The 19,455-nt window shown below is 34.1% G+C and overlaps 3 protein-coding genes across 13 annotated transcripts in view; 1 reads left to right on the forward strand and 2 right to left on the reverse strand.

Annotated features, from left to right (window-relative positions):
- LOC132745206 (coiled-coil domain-containing protein 60-like) overlaps positions 1–7,487 on the reverse strand; it is a 59,017-nt gene extending 51,530 nt beyond the window's left edge. For 4 of the 9 annotated variants that reach the window (XM_060734049.1, XM_060734048.1, XM_060734046.1 and 1 more), the window contains exons 1-2: positions 7,079–7,487; positions 512–805 (exon numbers count right to left, since the gene is read on the reverse strand). In XM_060734049.1, coding sequence (XP_060590032.1) covers positions 512–790 — 279 coding nt within the window. In that variant the 5' untranslated portion in view covers positions 791–805; positions 7,079–7,487. Of the gene's footprint in view, positions 1–511; positions 806–3,332; positions 3,453–7,078 lie in introns of those variants that run through there. The other 5 variants (XM_060734051.1, XM_060734047.1, XM_060734052.1 and 2 more) reach the window with 5 other exon arrangements.
- A 1,912-nt stretch (positions 7,488–9,399) lies between these two features.
- LOC132745208 (uncharacterized) overlaps positions 9,400–19,455 on the forward strand; it is a 31,486-nt gene continuing 21,430 nt past the window's right edge. The window contains exon 1 of one of the 2 annotated variants that reach the window (XM_060734056.1): positions 9,400–9,889. In XM_060734056.1, coding sequence (XP_060590039.1) covers positions 9,700–9,889 — 190 coding nt within the window. In that variant the 5' untranslated portion in view covers positions 9,400–9,699. The remainder of the gene's footprint in view (positions 9,890–19,455) is intronic. The other variant, XM_060734057.1, reaches the window with a different exon arrangement.
- On the reverse strand, positions 11,057–18,083 carry LOC132745207 (uncharacterized). 2 transcript variants are annotated; one of them, XM_060734055.1, is made up of 2 exons: positions 17,607–18,070; positions 11,057–14,086 (listed from the first exon to the last, which is right to left on the reverse strand). In XM_060734055.1, exons 1-2 carry the CDS (start codon positions 17,785–17,787, stop codon positions 13,545–13,547), a joined length of 723 nt encoding a protein of 240 aa, XP_060590038.1. In that variant the 5' UTR covers positions 17,788–18,070; the 3' UTR covers positions 11,057–13,544. The 2 variants fall into 2 exon arrangements, with proteins under 2 accessions (XP_060590038.1, XP_060590037.1); XM_060734054.1 differs by having other exon boundaries at positions 13,846–15,152; positions 17,607–18,083.

A 19,455-nucleotide genomic window follows, 5' to 3' on the forward strand; every position in this document is an offset into this window, starting at 1 on the left:
CTAGAACAGGTCTTCAGCAGTGTCTGAAATATGTGCTTCAAAATTGACCCTTTAAGGACATGACTGGTGACATGTCTGGGGTCCTAATTGACAGCAAAAGAGGCTGATAGACCCACAATTCAATAACTGAAGCATGGTATAATGGTTTCATGATATGAGACATGTCATGACAAAACCAACATAATGGGTTTGCGACCAGCATGGATCCAGACCAGCCTGCGAATCCGCGCAGTCTGATCAGGGTCCATACTGTTCAATATATAAATATAATTTACTGTTTAGCCAAAAAGAAATGAGCCGCGCCATGGCAAAACCAACACAGTGCTATTGCAAACAGACTGCATGGATCAGGATCCATGCTGTTCGCTTACAAACCTTCTAACAAGTAAAGAAACTGATAGCGAACAGCATGGATCCTGATCAGACTGCGCGGATGCGCAGGCTGGTCTGGATCCATGCTGGTCGCAAACCTATTATGTTGGTTTAGTCATGACGCGGCTCATATATATACCTCAGTCCACTGGCCAAGTGCATGCAATATCATCTTTTTCTCATCGAGGTAGAAAGGATCGCCTATTCCCATGTAAGGTTTGTGACTCGCTGATCGGAAGCCCATGTTAGATAACTGATTCTGACGACGGAAGTAATTACTTATGAACACTTCCTCTCGTGATGGGCTCTCTAGATTGAAATTTAACTTATCTCTAGCCAGTAATTTAACCCCCTTGCATGATGGGACGGGCAAGGGGACTGGCCGGACATAAGATTTAGGATCTTTGCTTGCTGGCATACTGACTAGTCTTTACTGAAAAATAAAGAAAACTCAAATAAAACATACTGTTAAAAAAAATTCAAATGTAACATACCATAAAATTCCTTTTTAACAACCCTCCCCTAATAATCCCCCCACTTAGATGATAAGGAAAAAAATCTACTCACCCGAGAGTATATCCATAATTTTATTCAAATCTTTCAGAATTCATTTCATGATAATAGTAAACACAAAAATGTATCATAAAAATGTATCACATAAACTATAAAACCATTATTACGAAAACTTGTTTAACACCAAACATATTTACTTTAATAAATGCCTCACCCCCCTCCCCCACTTAATGGTCATAATGCAATTTTGGAAGGGAAAATTTTTTCTGAAATATTATTTTATTTGTCTGATGCTTCACAGCTTAAAGGACAGTTGTTCTGCCATTTAGTGAGGTACATACCAGTGTACTTCTTACTAATGTGTTGATTTTTTTTTTTGCATAGATCTTTTTCAGCTAGTAAAAGCTGGGATGTCTTCAAATGATCAGTAAGCTGCGTGTTGATTAATCCAAAACAAAGGTTTTTCAAATGAGCCGTGTCATGACAAAACCAACAAAATGGGTTTGCAACCAGCATGGATCCAGACCAGCCTGCGCATCCGCGCAGTCTGATCAGGATCCATGCTGTTCGCTTACAAACCCTATTACAGGTAGAGAAACTGATAGCAAACAGCATGGATCCTGATCAGACTAAGCCGATGTGCAGGCTGGTCTAGATCCATGCTGGTCGCAAACCCATTATGTCGGTTTTGTCATGACACGGCTCAAATGATATTGATGAACACTGTGTGTTGATTATCTCATGAATCAGTCCTAATGGTCAGATCACATACCATACTTTGATCTAAGCCTTACAACAGCTTCAATGAATAAACAGCATAACCATTGTTCACTTAAGAGTGGTCAGAACAACGCTGAAATATTCTTATTGATGACTTAGACTAGATAATTCAGGGATTCTTTTTTGGCTTATTTTATAGCCGTTATTGGGTCATATTCCCAATTGAAAATAAGTATATTATTTTCCCAATCCAGAGGAAAAAATTCCCCATTGAAAGTTACAAAAAAAAAATATTGAATAAAAATTCTAAAATCTTTGCAAATATAAGGGCTTCTTCACTGTAATAGTCGTGTTCCCAAAATCCTGGAAAAAATCCCTGAGATCTTTTTTCAAGATTGAATTACTGTAGGACAGGAGAGATTTAACATAATACAAGTAAATTGAACCAGAATAAAGCGATGTCACTCAACAAAGTTGCATAACTTATGTATACTTTTGCAATAATCAAATTTGTCTTATATATTTATATCAAACAAATCTGACCAGGTACAGGGTAAATAATTCATTAATATTGTGGCAAACATTTTCATATTCTTGGCTGTTCATTCAGATAGCATTGGAATAAATTTGATTTTATGACTCATATCTGTTTGCATATAATGTATTTCACAATTTTATTTATCTCTCTCTCAGTATTCATACGATAATTGATTTGACTTTTGTATTATATGTATTGCATTTATATAGAAGAGTAGCATAGACTTGGTTCAAATCTAAAACTGTTCTGTTCTGTTTAAATCAACTAGTTTAGCAGAGATGTCAGAATTTAGATTTCCTAAAGAATCAAAGCATCCTGAACAAATTTTATTTAATACATGAGTGTACAACTGCATTGTAATAAAATGTCAAAAGAAGGCTATTGCACCTTTTAATGTACATTAACATCTGCCGAAGCACAAAGATGTATTTAAAGTCTGAGCCCACAAGATTAGGGGTTTCTTAAAGTCCAAGGACTTCTGTAGATGTTAATGCATGAAAAAAGGTGCATTAGTACTATTTTTGCTTAAATTTATAAAATGTTAATTCTGCGTTTCTTTATTTTATAGAAAGAAACCATTTTGCTATGCTTTCTCTATGCTAGTGCGTATTGCCATTTTACAGTTAAATGTTTTGGTAATTAAGCTACCAAGGCCATCATTGCTTTATGCTGTTTTTTTACATTGCACCTTGAATCACGCATATTAAAAATGTGCACCAATACAGTAAAGGTCATGCATCGAATTTCCAGTTTTTAACTGTTGGTGGAAGACCTCAGGACTTGTGCCCCTTAAGTGTGCATTATTTCAGACATGAATCTGCAGCAGAATAGAACAACTGACGTTTCAAAAGAAGTTAATCAATTATTCAAAATGATTCACATGAAGCTTCATTATGAAAGTGTTGATGGTATTAAAACATTTATCATTTTTATTTTTCATATATCAATACCTTGATTGTAAACAACTAAACGTTAAATTAAATGATAATTTTCAAAAGTTTAAAATAATACTCTGTGGATATTTTCAATTTTGTGAAATACACAATCATTAAAATATTGCATAATTATATTGAAGTTATTCAGGTATTAAATAATCATAACTATCTTATAGAAGGTTTTTTCTTAACATTATGAGATCAGAATAAATATTTAGTTTAAATGCATGCAAATATTAAAAAAAATATCTCACCAGTTTCAAGTTTGAAAATCAGCCCTACCCATTTCTTTCTACCTCGGTAAATATAAAGTTTATAATAAACCAGTAATAAACTAAACTTTTCTTTACTTTGTTTACCTTCAATTTGAAAAGTGAACGCTGCCAAAACGCCCTGTAACGGTTTTTTCATACAAATCTTAACGCTGCAGTTCCAATAAAGTAAACAGTGCCACAATGTCATATCTTTCATAAACATTCAACTGTCATTCCATTAAAATTAGAATTTATTACTTCGGGAATTGAAAGTGTAACAATACGGTGTTTATTGGACACGTTTGTTGTTGACATAAGTAAATATCTCCCCGTAATTATATTGGAGACATAATATTGATTGTGAAGCAGTATAAATCATGAAAGTCATCAAACTTATAGCAGGCAAGAGTTAGGATAATACTTTACGAAAATCTCATTCAATACAAAAGTAATGAAATTCACAAATATGATCTGTGCATTCAGAATTTGAACGAGACAGCAAGATCTTCAATTTCTAATGTCATTAATCATAGACATGTATTTGTAACTGATTAAAATTCAATTCATTGCCTATAAAAGGTATTTATGAACTTTTGTCGTTGAACAAATACTGACTGAAAAAGAACAAATAAATCACCTTTAAATGTGTTAACTCCTGATTTCAATACCTTAACATACAAATGCACTCAATTTGCCATGTATACATATATTTGTACAGTATAGACCTATAGACCAATATTATTTTTACAGTCATAAATTTTTTTTTCACAAGTACATGTAAAATACATTTTACCCTATAAGTGGATATTCCTGCATGTCAAAAAGTTAGCGAATTTAAAATTCCAGACATTTTGCATGAGAAAATATTAGCCAATCATGCCAGGGTAGAATCTTAGAAAGACATGTTGGTTGATGAAAAATAACACCAAAGGAAATTTTAGCAATTTTCATCAATTCACGAAATTCACCAATATTTCCATGTCACTCACTTAACCACTTATACAGTAAACGAAAACTTTTCTGATTTTAATGTTACATATTGAAAGGTTTAGTACTTAAAATGATTTTAAAGTTACGAAAGAAAAAATGGCAAAAAAGAATTTTTCATTACAATATTCTGGGTAACAATAATCTCTTACTATATGTTGCAAGTCTGTTTCATTGCCATAAGAGCTACTTGCTATTAGTATACATATACAGGTATAATCTTGTTAACTTATTTCTTGTATAAAACCCTATAGTAATCTGATTAAACTGTCGCAAATATAGCAAACACTGTAGGAAGATTAAAGGTTCAAAGTTAAAAGTCAAACTTTAAAAAGACAACACAGTCATATCTTTTGTTTAGGTGTTAGTACTAAATGTTTGTTTACAAAGTCTTGTTGTGCTTTAAGTGTGAAAGTTTTTACACTTATTTTTACAGTGTTTATTTAATTTGCATTAAACACCTTCTTATTCAATAATATAAAACAAATATACATGTAAAACAAGCTTTTCTGCTTCCTGACTAATGAAATGATATAATTCAAAAGGTCTTTCACTCAATAGGTTAAAGGCATATTAATTGCCTCAGAAATGAATATGATTTTTCTGCTTTTCAGCAGGGTCTTTCTGTTTCAGAAAGGGCACAAATAAGTTTTATAATGTTTAAATAATGGTTTTAGAGTTAGATATTTGTTCACCTGAACTAAAGTAGTGCTAAATGTGAAATTAATTGTCTTAAAAGTAGCAAAATTAAAACAAAGCAGTATTTTTACTTCCAAAAAAAAAATACTTAATCACTAATATCTGTCCTATTATTGCCAACAAGCAAATAATGGTTCCGGAAAATAGCTACATTATTGTAATTAGTAATTTGTTGGAAACTATAACAAGACACCTAAAATCAAAAGCTTTTGTGAAAAAAAAGAAAAGCATTATGGGGCATAATGGGCCTTTAAGAACTGTGTAATAATATCATATGACTGATAGCCAATGGTAATTATACACATAAATTGTTATACATTGTGTTCATGTATACAAATTTTCTAGTGTGACTATGATTTTTATTAGAGCTGCAGGTCAGCAGTGGTGCGCATATTGTTTGAAACTGTAAATTTTAATTGTTCACCTACTCACATAACATGAACTAGCAATCACAAAACACATAAAAATACTTAACACTGATTCTTTTATTTGAAGCACCTGATTGACTTAAACATTATCAATGAGCTGTATAAATAAATAAACTTTTAAAAATGATATACCTTAAAGGGCCTCCACTGCGGTTTTTTGACATGACTGTATTTGAAATAAAATGGAATTTGGATTTAAATTACTTTCTGAAATTCATGTAAAGTTATGGGAACTGTAACCTACATGTAATTAAGATTTTGCAATGTAAATTGTAATGTGTAATTTAATTAATTACTCCTCTACTGGTTGGGGACCACCAAAATCAGACAACCACTAAACCTGGACGGCCCCAAAAACGCTTAATTTATTTTTTTCCTTTGTTCTTTGGTTGTCGCTCTATCAGTCACTTTTTTTTTCAACAACAATAAATGCATGTTTCTTCTTTAATTAAGTAATTAAATTTATTTCTACGGTAATATTTTTATGTCTACTTCAAGAATGCTGATGTTGAAAATTTGGGCATTTAAATAAGAGTGCAATACCTGACCTCATATACCAGCAATAATCATATGCAGAGTAAACAATATAATATCCAAAACGTAAGCATTTGCTGCTGAAATATTGTTTATCATGTTAAAAATAAAAAATTAAAACACCAAGGCATTTAAATGAATTAAATAAGATCATGTACATATCTGTCCGGACACATGGTACTGTAGTGTTAACAATTTAGGTAATTTTGATACCCTCTTTGACGAACCTCAAATATAAGTGACAATATAATCAGAAATAGCCAAACTAGTTTGTTAGTTAGGAGAAGAACCTAGCTGTACTGTGTCAAATTTTCAGGTCTCTAGGTTTGAAATTATAAAATCTTTATGGAAAAATGTTCAAAAAGTGTCCGGTTGATGGTCCCCGACCAGTAGGTAGACCCGCTGCATATTTCAGCTTGTATATAAATAATAAACTGAAGAAAACGGAATAAACATCTACAATATACTGCTTTTAAAAATCGTTATCGATTACACTAAGCAGGCGCGTTGTCTGGGAATAGCTGTTAAAAACAAATTTGTTAAGTGCAAATTTATATGTATAAGATAAAAGCAGGTTTAAAAGAACTACAAGACTGAGATAAAAAGTTAAAAGCAAAGCTGAATTAGAACTGGTAAAAAGGATGCAGCTGCCCAGTAAAGAGGTCTAAACTGGGACTAGGTTGTAAGGACACGGGTAGGCCATTCCACAGTCAAGTCAACTTAAGTCAAGTTTACAAATTTTATTTATAAGTCGGATACATCAACAATAAACACGAGTAGGCCATTCCATAGACGAATAAACCTAATATATACTTTTGGTTATAAGTATACTACTGGTTTAGACCCATTTGGGACTGTTCCAAGATTGTATTCCAGAAAGATTATTAATTTAAACATTTAACTGTTAAACAGCACTAATTAAGGCACCTACATTTAGTAAAGACACAGGTAAAGTAAGCTCAGCACAAAGTTGTCAAAGCGATTTTCTCTAATGACATTCTTATATGTCCATAAAATAAATATTCACAAAACAACTAGAGGTAGTGTTATTAAATTGGCCATGCATTACACACAACAGTTTTTCAAAGAAGTCCTTACCAATTGCCTAAAAAGACTGCAAATACATTTCTCATATGAAAATTCCTTCTTGAAGGCTGACATTTAAATTCCATTCACATTCCTTATTCACATTGTTGATATTCATGTGCATGCACTACAGAGGTAAAGTTTAATTCCCATTACATTTAACCATAAGTGGGGAGCTTTTGGACAGGTAATAAATTACTTTTACACCTATTGGTAAATAACCTGGTCGTCTTAGCAACTTGAAAAACGGTGCCGTTATTTATTTGTAATAATTTAAGTATAGTACATAACTTTTGGTCTTAAGTTGGACAGAGACTTTCAAATTTGTTTTTTTCAATTGCAATATTATGAAAAAATCTATTCTAACCCATTCAATTTTGATTGACAGGCGCGTGCTTTTTAATTGTTTTTTTGCTTACTGTGAAAATCACTCTTTGTAAAGCGAATATAACAGTTTACAAATTTTATGCTGCACCGATAATCACGTGAGGTGCGATAACTGTCAAAACATAGGTGAGGTGATCAGATATAAGTAAGAATTTCCGCATTTTTTATTTTCCAAAATTACACTTTTATTGATAAATATTTTGAAATGACATCAATACATAGTTAAGGTAACATTTATGACTTGTCACATAAATTTTAGAATTATGAACTCACAGATCACAACAACTGTCAAAAAACAACAACAAAATTTTAACATGTCATTTTGGCTATATCCTGGATTTTAAAGTTTTCAAAATTAAAGACCACGGGAATGACCAAGTAGTACTTTCTAATACAATTATTGCTGAAGATTCGCCGTAAATTACGGCGATACCTCGCGGCGATTTTTCGTGAACGGCCATGAAATTCGGCGAACTTGCACACGTTGATGTTTTACCGCATAGTGTCCCGTTGCGTCATAGACTACACTCGCGGCATAACGCGACTTTTGCGGGTTTCGCTTGTCCAGTACTGTAAGGTTTATTCCGTTTTCTTTAGTGTATTATAACAAGTTTAAGACCTGAAAAATACATAAGGGTCCAATCCAGGAGATTGCCGTCATTTTAACACAGATGCTGTCTGATGCCAAGGGGCAAGCATCTTACCATAAAACTTGTTTTATAACCATTTCCAGAGGAATATTTAATCCCAATGTCCATCAAGTGTCAATGATTTAAAATTAAAGATTAAACTCAAATTTTTAGACTCCGTAAAACATTCTCTTGGCCAACCAATACGAAAAAGTTCCTCAGCCTTTATGTTTATGTCATACTTTGGCATTCTGAGCCCATACGCAAACTATACACCATGTAGCCTAATGAATTGGGCATGAACATTTGACCCATTTTATAGACTGCATTTCAGAAATTATCTCGATGCCTCTTTGACAAGTTAATAGTTTGACCATCTGTGTCCTGGTTCCTTAAATACACTGTAGAATGACAGGAACTTGTCTCGTATTCCAAGACATAAAATTTACTTGCAATGTCAATAAAATGTTAATTAAACTAATATGAAAAAGGCAAAGCCTCAAAGCGAGCTCGATTTTCTTTTACTGTAAAATAGTTTATTTTTATTTTACATTTTCCGTTTTAAAATTGTCATTCGGTAGTTTATACACTGTTTCTGTTTATTCTGGTTCGACCTTTCTATTATGGTTCCTATATAAGTGCGCAGGACACCAGTCCACGCTTCTGTTTTCAATCAGAGTACATCGGCTTTTATCGTTATCTTTTAATTCGAAAAGTTGCGATGTGTCCAATTCGGTACTTCGGACGAAAGGTTTCAAAACCATCACTTAGCAGGTACTCGCGTTACCGTAAAGCTCTTTGGGCCAGCTCGTCGAGCTCGCTATCAAAAAACATTTAATAAAAAGTGATTCTTACTTCATCTGAAAGGTTATGCAAAATTATGACAATTGACACTGCCTAATTTATGGCAGCACCATTTCATTAACTATAAAACACATTTGTCTAAATACAAAGAAAATATATATGTAGATCTACCTTCCTGTTGTTCAAGATGGGTGGAATCATTGTAACACAGAGATTCTGCACCATTTTTCACATACATTGTACCAGACAGTGTTGATAATAAATCAGGGTCAATAGTTAAGAGTTTCTGTTTTATTTGCAGTTTTTTTAGGTAAATGGGATTTTTTTCAATTTTACATGGAAATTGATTTATGAGTGAGACAGATGTCCCACTTTTGTTAAATGTTTAATTGATTTTGATAATTGACTTAGATGTGCAGTAACTGTTCTAGGAGGGGGGTGGGGAATTCACAACTATTTTTGAGAATCCCCCCCCCCCATTTTTTTCAGAGGCAGGGGAAAAATTTTACATAGAGAAAGAAGGGAAAAATAAAAAAATGTAATAAATTATCACTTAAAAAAAAAAACCCTGTTTTTCGACACAGGATGTAGCAAGGTGGTGTCAGGGTCTGACCCTTAGGGGGATCTGTGGATTGGTCATCTGTTTAGTGTGTCAGATATTGATATCTGCACTCCCAAATATTTATTTCCCCATTAACGTGATAAATGCCAGGATTTGATTTGAAACATTTGACTGGAAATATCAATTTTGGATAGAATTTGCTTGTTTTAATTGTTGTAATACTTACAGGTTAAGCTGTAATTGATTGCAAGATGAGATTTCCGTATCACCAGATCGATGATGATACCATAGAAACAGCTGGGAACATTCAGTCATCTTCTTCAAACACGAACACAACTGAAGATGATACGATATTTTCACCGTCCCGAGCCCTGTTGCCATACTGGCCATTTTGGTGTGGATACTGTCAAATAGGAATAGGGTTTCTGTGTGGTATATTTGGTATGTTAAAATACTTGCTTGAATTATTATTAGCTATATTTTATTTATACTTAAAAATCCTGTAACACATTTTTTTATGGTTTTATATAAAAAAATATGATGCTCAAATTAAGATTTATCAATATTGTAAGTTCCAAAAAGCATTATTTATAAAGATATTACAGAATTTAATATATTATGTAAATAAAGGGAGGTAATTAGAAATTTGTTTTCTATAAATATCTAAGTCAAATTTTCCAATAAGAAATGAATGTATATAATTTAATGATTTCATTTAATATGGACAAATATTTGCAGTACATAATTTACATATTCTTCAATGTTTGAACATTGTTGTATTAGCATAATTATATACAGTACATATATAATTTCAAGTAAGAGTGGGACCTCCGTGGCCGAGTGGTTAAGGTCGCTGACTTGAGATCACAGGTCCCTCACTGCTGTAGGTTCGAGCCTCACTCGGGTCGAAATCTTTCATGTGAGGAAGCCATCCAGCTGGCTTACGGAAGGTCGGTGGTTCTACCCAGGCCATCCTTAAAAAATTGTTTGTTTGCAGTAACCCGACCCAGAATTTTCAAGGTGGGTAGGTAGGTCGATTTTTTTTTTATTGAACTGTACTCCCAAATAAACATGGAATTTCAAAATGCTGGACAATATATGCTTTGATAATCTGGTAACAATTAATAAATTGATAACTGAATTCTAATTTAGTAAGACCTACATTTTATTTCTTCTATTAACCTTTAACAGAATGAAAACAAAGCAAAAGGCATAATTTTCTGATTCAAAAAAATTTTTTTTATCCAGACCATGAAAAAAAATTTTGAGTAGGGCAAATTTTGTGAGTCGGTCGCGTTACTGCAAACAAACATATTTTTAAGGATGGCCCCAGCTATCCGCTCGTGCCTGAAATAATACCCGGAGGGGCACCTGGGGTCTTCCTCCACCAATAAAGCTGGAAAAAAATCGTCAAAAAAATCTCGGCGGGACGCTCTAGGATGGCCCGACTTGAGTGTACGGTCGCCCATATGGGCTTTCCGGCTGCGACCTTAAATAAACACATTAACACGTGGTGTACAACCTCAATTACAAAACATACAGGATCTTTAACACATTTACTTTAATTTTGGTAAAACTTTTTTTTGGTAATTATGTTTATTTAAATATTCGAAAATGAAACACAAACACAATATCAAATTACTAATATTTCTTTTAATAAGTTTACGTGAAAAGAAACTTAATCACATATACACAGATGAAAAACTTTTGAATTATACGAAAAACTATTGGTTGGATAATTTGGCCGCTCGAGACAAGACAGATTTGACCATGTCGAGTCTTGTGAGAAAAAATTCCGACGACCGAAGGGAGGCAGTATTTTCTACAAACTGTACACAACTGTACACAACTCGACAAAACTGTACGCAACTGTACACAAATAAAAATTGCGTAATTGACTTCATTTTTAACATTTCTATTGTTTTTGTACTTCTAATATTAACGGCAACCTACATGTATATACCACTGGTAACATACTACCGCAAGCATCGGTACCATTAACGACGAACAATAAAACCACTCACCAATGATTAGACCAAGAGATGAATGGTTCCACAATTCGAGTTAATGTTAAACAGCAACAGCAAAGGCTGTACAATGCAAGGCAAGGCAATGCAAAGCAATAAAGCAAGGCTAGTTAGGAATTGCCGAGTACTAAGGGCAAAACCTATTAACGAGTCAACACAATTACTGTTAGACCGTATAATAATTAGAAAGTACCGTGTGAGCATTTAAAATTAAACCTACAAGGTCAAGATTCCTATCTTTAGGCGATTAGACCAGCCCAAAAACAAGGTGACCCTAACCAGCTAAAATATTCGAAAAAACATGAATTGCGAATACATTAAATTGCGAGGCCTGCCTACCCCTCAATCGACAGAATTTTTCCGCTTTAGAGCGACAAAGAATAAATTGAGTCAATGGCCAAATGTGGCCAAACAGTGATTAAACTCATCAACAATTACAATCGCATTACTATATGCGTCCAAGGAAAATATAATATGGAGAATGTTATTTCAGTTTAAAATGTCAACAATGTTCATCAAAATCTCTGACATGAAGACTTAGCAACAATTATAGCATAACAGTTTATACCACTAACACCGCGCTACAAGTCCTGCACTTCTGAATTTACAGTTATCATTAACACATATCTGGCACGTTTTATTTTAACCATATTTAACACATTATTATTTTAACTAACTTCACACGTCAATAATATCCTTGTGTGTATTTGCGGCTCCATAGTCTGAGATGTAGTGGCATATTCTCCCATAATTATTTTCCTTGGAAGTCCACAAAAACATGTCTATAACAACAGCCTGCAAAGTATAAAAAGTCACAGCAGTATCTACATCAAAATAAACAATGACAAACACACGCTTATATACAGTTTACCAAAATATGTTAAACTGTGACGTCACCTTTATGATCGATATGATAACTCATAAAATGACAGTTATTTATAATTAAGCAAATGGGGTGTGGCGGGCGGGTAAATGTTTTAAACCAGTCAATCTGTACTGCAGACGTGTAAAGAGTGAGTTTCTGCACGGGTTTTGCCTTATATATACCATACCGGGTACACGTTATGCTCGAGTAAGAAAAAACTATCGAGCGTAACCAGGTAAATTGTGTATCAACAAAATATAGCAGACGATTTATAAAGCTGACGGGGCAGTATAGCAGACGACTAATATTTACAGCAGACGATGTTTTCTAAATAAAATAAATGAAATTATTTTAATATTAAAATAATTTGTATTATTTAAATATTCGAAAATGAAACACAAACACAATATCAAATTACTAATATTTCTTTTAATAAGTTTACGTGAAAAGAAACTTAATCACATATACACAGATGAAAAACTTTTGAATTATACGAAAAACTATTGGTTGGATAATTTGGCCGCTCGAGACAAGACAGATTTGACCATGTCGAGTCTTGTGAGAAAAAATTCCGACGACCGAAGGGAGGCAGTATTTTCTACAAACTGTACACAACTGTACACAACTCGACAAAACTGTACGCAACTGTACACAAATAAAAATTGCGTAATTGACTTCATTTTTAACATTTCTATTGTTTTTGTACTTCTAATATTAACGGCAACCTACATGTATATACCACTGGTAACATACTACCGCAAGCATCGGTACCATTAACGACGAACAATAAAACCACTCACCAATGATTAGACCAAGAGATGAATGGTTCCACAATCCGAGTTAATGTTAAACAGCAACAGCAAAGGCTGTACAATGCAAGGCAAGGCAATGCAAGGCAATAAAGCAAGGCTAGTTAGGAATTGCCGAGTACTAAGGGCAAAACCTATTAACGAGTCAACACAATTACTGTTAGACCGTATAATAATTAGAAAGTACCGTGTGAGCATTTAAAATTTAACCTACAAGGTCAAGGTTCCTATCTTTAGGCGATTAGACCAGCCCAAAAACAAGGTGACCCTAACCAGCTAAAATATTCGAAAAACATGAATTGCGAATACATTAAATTGCGAGGCCTGCCTACCCCTCAATCGACAGAATTTTTCCGCCACAATAAATTCAACGAATTTATCACCCAAAAATTCCATTATAGATTTTTTAGCATAGCATCTCTTAAATAGTCAAGATAGAACTCTAGACCAACTAAATTTAAATGGACACCGTCCTCACGATAAAACGCCGTTTCAATGTCAATATCTGGTTTGACAATATCAAACTTACTTAAGGAACTAACTATGTGTCGACCTAAACGATTTACTCTTTTACGTTTAAGATTCATAGACTTGTTATCAAATTTCCCCCACACTCTTCTGGGTAAAATATCAATCCAAATAATGCAAGCGGACGGAAATGCGTCGTGAAGGTAAGATACTTCATCCTGTATTGTCCCTTTAATATCATAGGCATGAGAGTGAACTAAATCATTACCACCTAAATGAATAAGTATTAACGATGGAGCAGGTGATAGGAGAACCTTAGCTTCAATTTCCCGTCGAAGTGTGGACCATCGCAGACCTCGAACCCCTAGCCATGCAATTGTTTGTCCTGGTAGTCTCAAATTTTTCTTCCCAGTTTGTATTGCATGATTGCCTGCCCAGTACGGGATCGAGTCCCCGATGACCCAGATGTCTAAATATAGAATAAACATATCGTGAAATCAAAATACAAACTGCCCGAAATTGCTTATGAAAAGTTATTTTTTTATCAAATGATATATATATATATTTTTTTTATCTAATGTACAATTTGTAACAATCGCTATTCCATCTACCGGCTTTCATTATAGCTTTTGCAGGAACGCCCATAATGGCGAGATCAGTAGCTCTGCCAATTCTAAAACTATGAGTTTTGTAACAACATCCAAATGACAAGCGGGCTCTTAAAACGCATTTCGACAAAACTGCTGAAAATTGAGTTCCCGTTACTGGTGAACTATCGTTATGAATGAATAGGGGGCCCTGTGTTTTAGGTCGCATAGAAAGGAAATTAGATAAGGCATTTACTGGACATAAATTGTCCTTTTCTTTAGGCAATTTTAGATATACCGGAACACCGGTTTTATTAGTTTTTGAATGACGGAGACAAATAAGCACCTTGCTATTATCTATAATTGATATGTCCGAATTCCATAGTACGTCCCGACTTTCCAGTACTTTTGGAACGACCAGCTCACTTATGCGAAATAAACCAAAATATGCGAATATAAATAATGTGGTAAATAATCTAGTCTCGTAAGCATTGTAGCAACATAATGGTAACATGTCACATAAAATTTTCAAAACCTGTTTTGTTATCGGAGCCCGATTATCATGTGATTTACGAGATTTTTTGCAACCTTCAAGCAGTTTGCTAACCATGAATATTTTTGATATATCGTAAAATCCAGAAAGTTTATGAAAATAATTCAAGCCGGCAACATATGTGGTTATAGTTTTTGAAGCCATGCCCCTCTCAAAACAATACGAAATAAAAAAGACAATATTCTGAATTGAAATTGGCCATTGTAATGACAGATTATATTCGGATAGAAATATCCGAAAAGCGTTCAACGCTGTATCGTATGTTGATCTAGTATTTGGCGCTAATCCACCTTGTAACAATGTTCGAGCTCTAAATCGAAGACGCTCCAGAGGAATTCTGGGACTGGGTGAGGTTGCTGATCTGCTTCCGGAGCTAATTCTCTGAATTTTTTCAACTGAAAACGTGACAATGCATCACAAATTACATTATAACGACCTGGGACATGAACTGCTTTCAATAAAATATTAAGTTTCATACAATGCAATACAAGAAGTCTTACAAGACACATTACTGTTTCAGACCTAGACGAAGCCTTATTCAAAATGTCTACCACTGCCATGTTATCGCAGTTAAATCTTATTTTTTTATTTATCAATTTAGAACCAAAAATAAATATTGCCACAACAATTGGGAATAACTCCAAAACAGTGATATCGGCCGTAAGACCGCGTGAGTGCCAATCGTCTGGCCATTTCCCTTGGCACCAATGACCTTGAAAGTAAATTCCGAAACCACAATTGACACCACCCGCGCTGTCCGAAAATAATTCTACATCTTCGTTTGAAACCCAAAATTTGTCATGAAACACAGACACGCCATTATATTTCTTTAAAAATATAAGCCATATGTTCAAGTCCCGTCGAACCTCTTTCTTTAATCGTACGCGGTGATACGACTTTGTTAGCCCACAAATTGAATTAATTAAACGTCTAATGAAAGGGCGACCAATAACAATAGCTCTACAACAAAAATGGAGTGAACCAATTAAAGATTGTAATTTTTTAAGAGTTGATTTCGAGTGTGATAACACCTCAAAAATTTTTTCTTTGATCTCCTCTATTTTTTCTGACGGAATTCTGATTGTCATTTGGTTTGTGTCAAGCTCTAAACCTAAAAAAACTAAAACCTCAGTCGGGCCTTCAGTTTTTTCCGATGCTAAAGGCACACCAAGCTCTGTCATTGTGTTTTGAAAGATATTTAATGCCTGATTGCATGATTCTGACGTCCTGTCACCCCCAAGAAAATCATCTAAATAATGTATCAATTTAGCTGACGTAAATTTCGATTTAACACTATATTCTAAAAATCTTGAAAATCGTTCAAAAGTAATACAGCTCACTGAAGCACCGAAAGGGAGCGCCTTGTCAAAATAATATTTATTATCAAAACAAAAACCAAGTAGCTCAAAATCATTCGGGGAAATTGGTATTAAACGGTATGCGCTCTTGATATCTGATTTAAACAATTTGCAATGTTGACCTAATTCTTGAATCATTTTAACTGCTTCATCAAAACTTGTGTATTGTACTGAACATAAACTTGGATCAATGAAGTCATTAACAGATTTACCGGAGGGATATGATAAATGATGGATCATCCTGAATTCCCCCGGTGTTTTCTTTGGTACTAAACCGATCGGCGACACAATTAAATTTGGAAGAGGGCGTTCGTCGAAAGGGCCAGCAACTCTTCCTGCATTTCTCTCTTTTTCTATTTGCTCTTTAATTAAATCAGGCCTTAATAGAGATGACCGTAAATTTTTTGACTCACGTGCAACACGTGGCCCTGTGTATTGAATTGGAAAGCCATTGATAAAACCGTCTAATAAGAATTTTGCTTCTTTCTCATTATATCCTTTTAAATAGAACTTTAAAGCCTCAACGTTTACAGGAGATTTTGCCAAAGCGAATGAGTTAACATTAGTGTCAGAAAATGAAATGACCGGACTTTTATTTATTTTACTTTTTGTAATAGCCCCGTCCACTTTTAGCCCGTTGTGGCTGAAAATGTCTGCTCCGAGAGTTTTGAAATGACGACTGAGATTGACCGCTCGTCAAGCTTTGTTTGTTTGAAGAATTTGAAGTTTGACAATTGATTGCTGGGTGGGGAGCAAAACACGTGGCACAAACATGGGAAAAACGGCAATTCGGCCAAGAACATTTTCCCGCATTAAAGTCATTACACGTAAACCTATAAGGATTAGATTGGTCACGTAAAACTGGTCTGACTTGTACACAGCGCCACCATAACTCATTGTTTATTTTCGACCATGATTGAGGAGCAATAGCCTGTCTTAGACGAAATTGCTCGTCGTAAGTCCTCCATGAAAGACCACCCTGGCGCGAGGCACAATCTCTGATATTAAACATATAATGCAAAATTTCATAGATTTTGTCAGCGTGTGATGATAAATAAATGGACGCATATATAATAAATGCGTTTGTCCATTTCTCAATGCAATTGATCTGCTCTTTACATTCTTTTTGAGCGGATTCTATGTGACCTTCACTATCTAACTTAAACACAGTCCCTTTACAAAATTCTGACAGCTCGACTGCCCCTTTCAATAATAACATCAAATTTACATATTCACCTCTACAAATTTTTTGTTTAAGAGATGTTGGCACGTGCGCCGCCAAATCATCATCGGCTAAACGTATTCCAGGCAAAACATTTAAAATATCGTTGGAATGATTCGCAGTAGAACTATCTAAACCCACAGATTGTAACATATTGCCACACCCCGTAGAAACATTATTTGCAGCAGAACCAACGTTATCGGTCAAATTTTGTGGAATAATATTCGAAGCCCTTATTATCTGCTCAAAATCTACTACGTTTGACTCACCAGCGTTCGTTTGCGACACCCTCTCGTCAACAAAATCTTCCAACGGGACCTCTGCCGTTCGTTTCCTCCCTCTGTTTGAAGGTTGTTGGCTCCTTGTTGCGCTACTTGCTGGCTCGGGCTGCCTGGCGGTGTTGCTCCGCGACAGTCTTTGTGGACGTACGCATCCGCGGCCACGTGGCATAATTTGGCAATGTAGATAGCAGATAAATGTTTTAAACCAGTCAATCTGTACTGCAGACGTGTAAAGAGTGAGTTTCTGCACGGGTTTTGCCTTATATATACCATACCGGGTACACGTTATGCTCGAGTAAGAAAAAAACTATCGAGCGTAACCAGGTAGATTGTGTATCAACAAAATATAGCAGACGATTTATAAAGCTGACGGGGCAGTATAGCAGACGACTAATATTTACAGCAGACGATGTTTTCTAAATAAAATAAATGAAATTATTTTAATATTAAAATAATTTGTATTATTTTAAAAGTTATTGACGCCAGTGATGGTGCTGGTTTTTTTCCATTGATTTGTTTTCTTGCCACTCACATTAATAGTTTAGCTAGAAAACTAAATTCCGAGTGTGTTGAATATGTGTTTATCTTATTTGAAGCAATAACTGGAATTTTGTCACCTTAGTGCAGTAATAGGTTAAGTCCTAAATTAAATCGTAGTTAATCAGTTATTGCACTAAGGTGACCATTTGAGAAAAAATGGCAAAGCTTTTTAAACCTATATAAACAGTTGTAAGATAATTTATTGTATTTTTAGAAATTATTTCACACATTTTAAGTTTTTGCGATAGGCATATTTCTGTGATTCATCATTACCATGAAAATATTAACATTAGAGAAATCTGTGTACATTTATAATTACATTCTGACAGAGATCTGCCGAGGACGTGATTTTGCGCCATTGGCGCTAAAAAAATGAAAATGGTGCAGGAAAATCGGCAGCAAAGGGCCATGGGCGCATCTTACAAATTTTTGAGCAGCCATTTAAAAAATATTTTGCCTGCAGTTAATATTTAAAAGTTAGAAAATTATACCATGTAGGCATAATTTTTAATTATTGGTTAAGTACTGAATCATAAGTGAACCACTTTTCTTAAAATATGATTTAAGTTTTATTACCAGATCTACAAACTTTTTAAACAGTTATTTAGGTCAATGTTTACTTATTTTCCCAAGGCCCATACTTTGGTAAAAATGGCCCATCATTTTCAGACCAAGTGAGCCCAGGGCCCAGTACTTTCAAATTCTTGGCAGATCTCTGTGACATTCAACAAGTTTATTATGATGTACAACACTTTTCTGGGAAGGGCTTGATGTAATGTTAGAACTTATTGCCCATCCTGTTTGCTTTTGTTTTATTGTTATATTTTGTATGTGTATTTGCATGTATATAGGCAATAAAATCTGGTTGAACTAAATAATAATTACACCTATTCTTAAATGATATATATTTTAAGATAAAAATTTCCGTTTCAAAAAACTGTCTTGCTGTTGACTACAAATTTGTTTTGTGATAGGAATGTTGATTTATAATACTTCAAAATAAGTGACAAACTATGATTAAGTTTCACTTAGTAAAGTTAGGAAATTATTTACAAGTTTTCAACTTTTTCACAAGATAATGGGGTCAAAGGTCAATAAATCTTATAAAAAATTAGAAGTAGAATATTAGATTTTATAGATGAAATTTAAATAATAATGATATTGTTGTAATGTTGAAAACATATTTTTATGTGAACTGAAAGGCTTTGTCCATATTGAATACCTTTGTCTTGTCTTATGAGTAAATAGAGGATAAATACAGAAACCTAATTGTGATAATAATAATATATGTTCTTTT

The sequence above is a fragment of the Ruditapes philippinarum genome, unplaced genomic scaffold, assembly GCF_026571515.1.
Source record: "Ruditapes philippinarum isolate M1 unplaced genomic scaffold, ASM2657151v2 ctg3393_1_1_1_1, whole genome shotgun sequence".
In the NCBI taxonomy this organism is placed as follows: Eukaryota; Metazoa; Mollusca; class Bivalvia; order Venerida; family Veneridae; genus Ruditapes; species Ruditapes philippinarum.

Coding starts and splice junctions, on each gene's coding strand:
- LOC132745207 (XM_060734054.1), bottom strand. CDS start 17,787: ATGCCACGTGGCCGCGGATGCGTACGTCCACAAAGACTGTCGCGGAGC. Junction 15,153..17,606: donor GGTGTCGCAAACGAACGCTG/GTGAGTCAAACG, acceptor TCACGTTTTCAG/TTGAAAAAATTCAGAGAATT.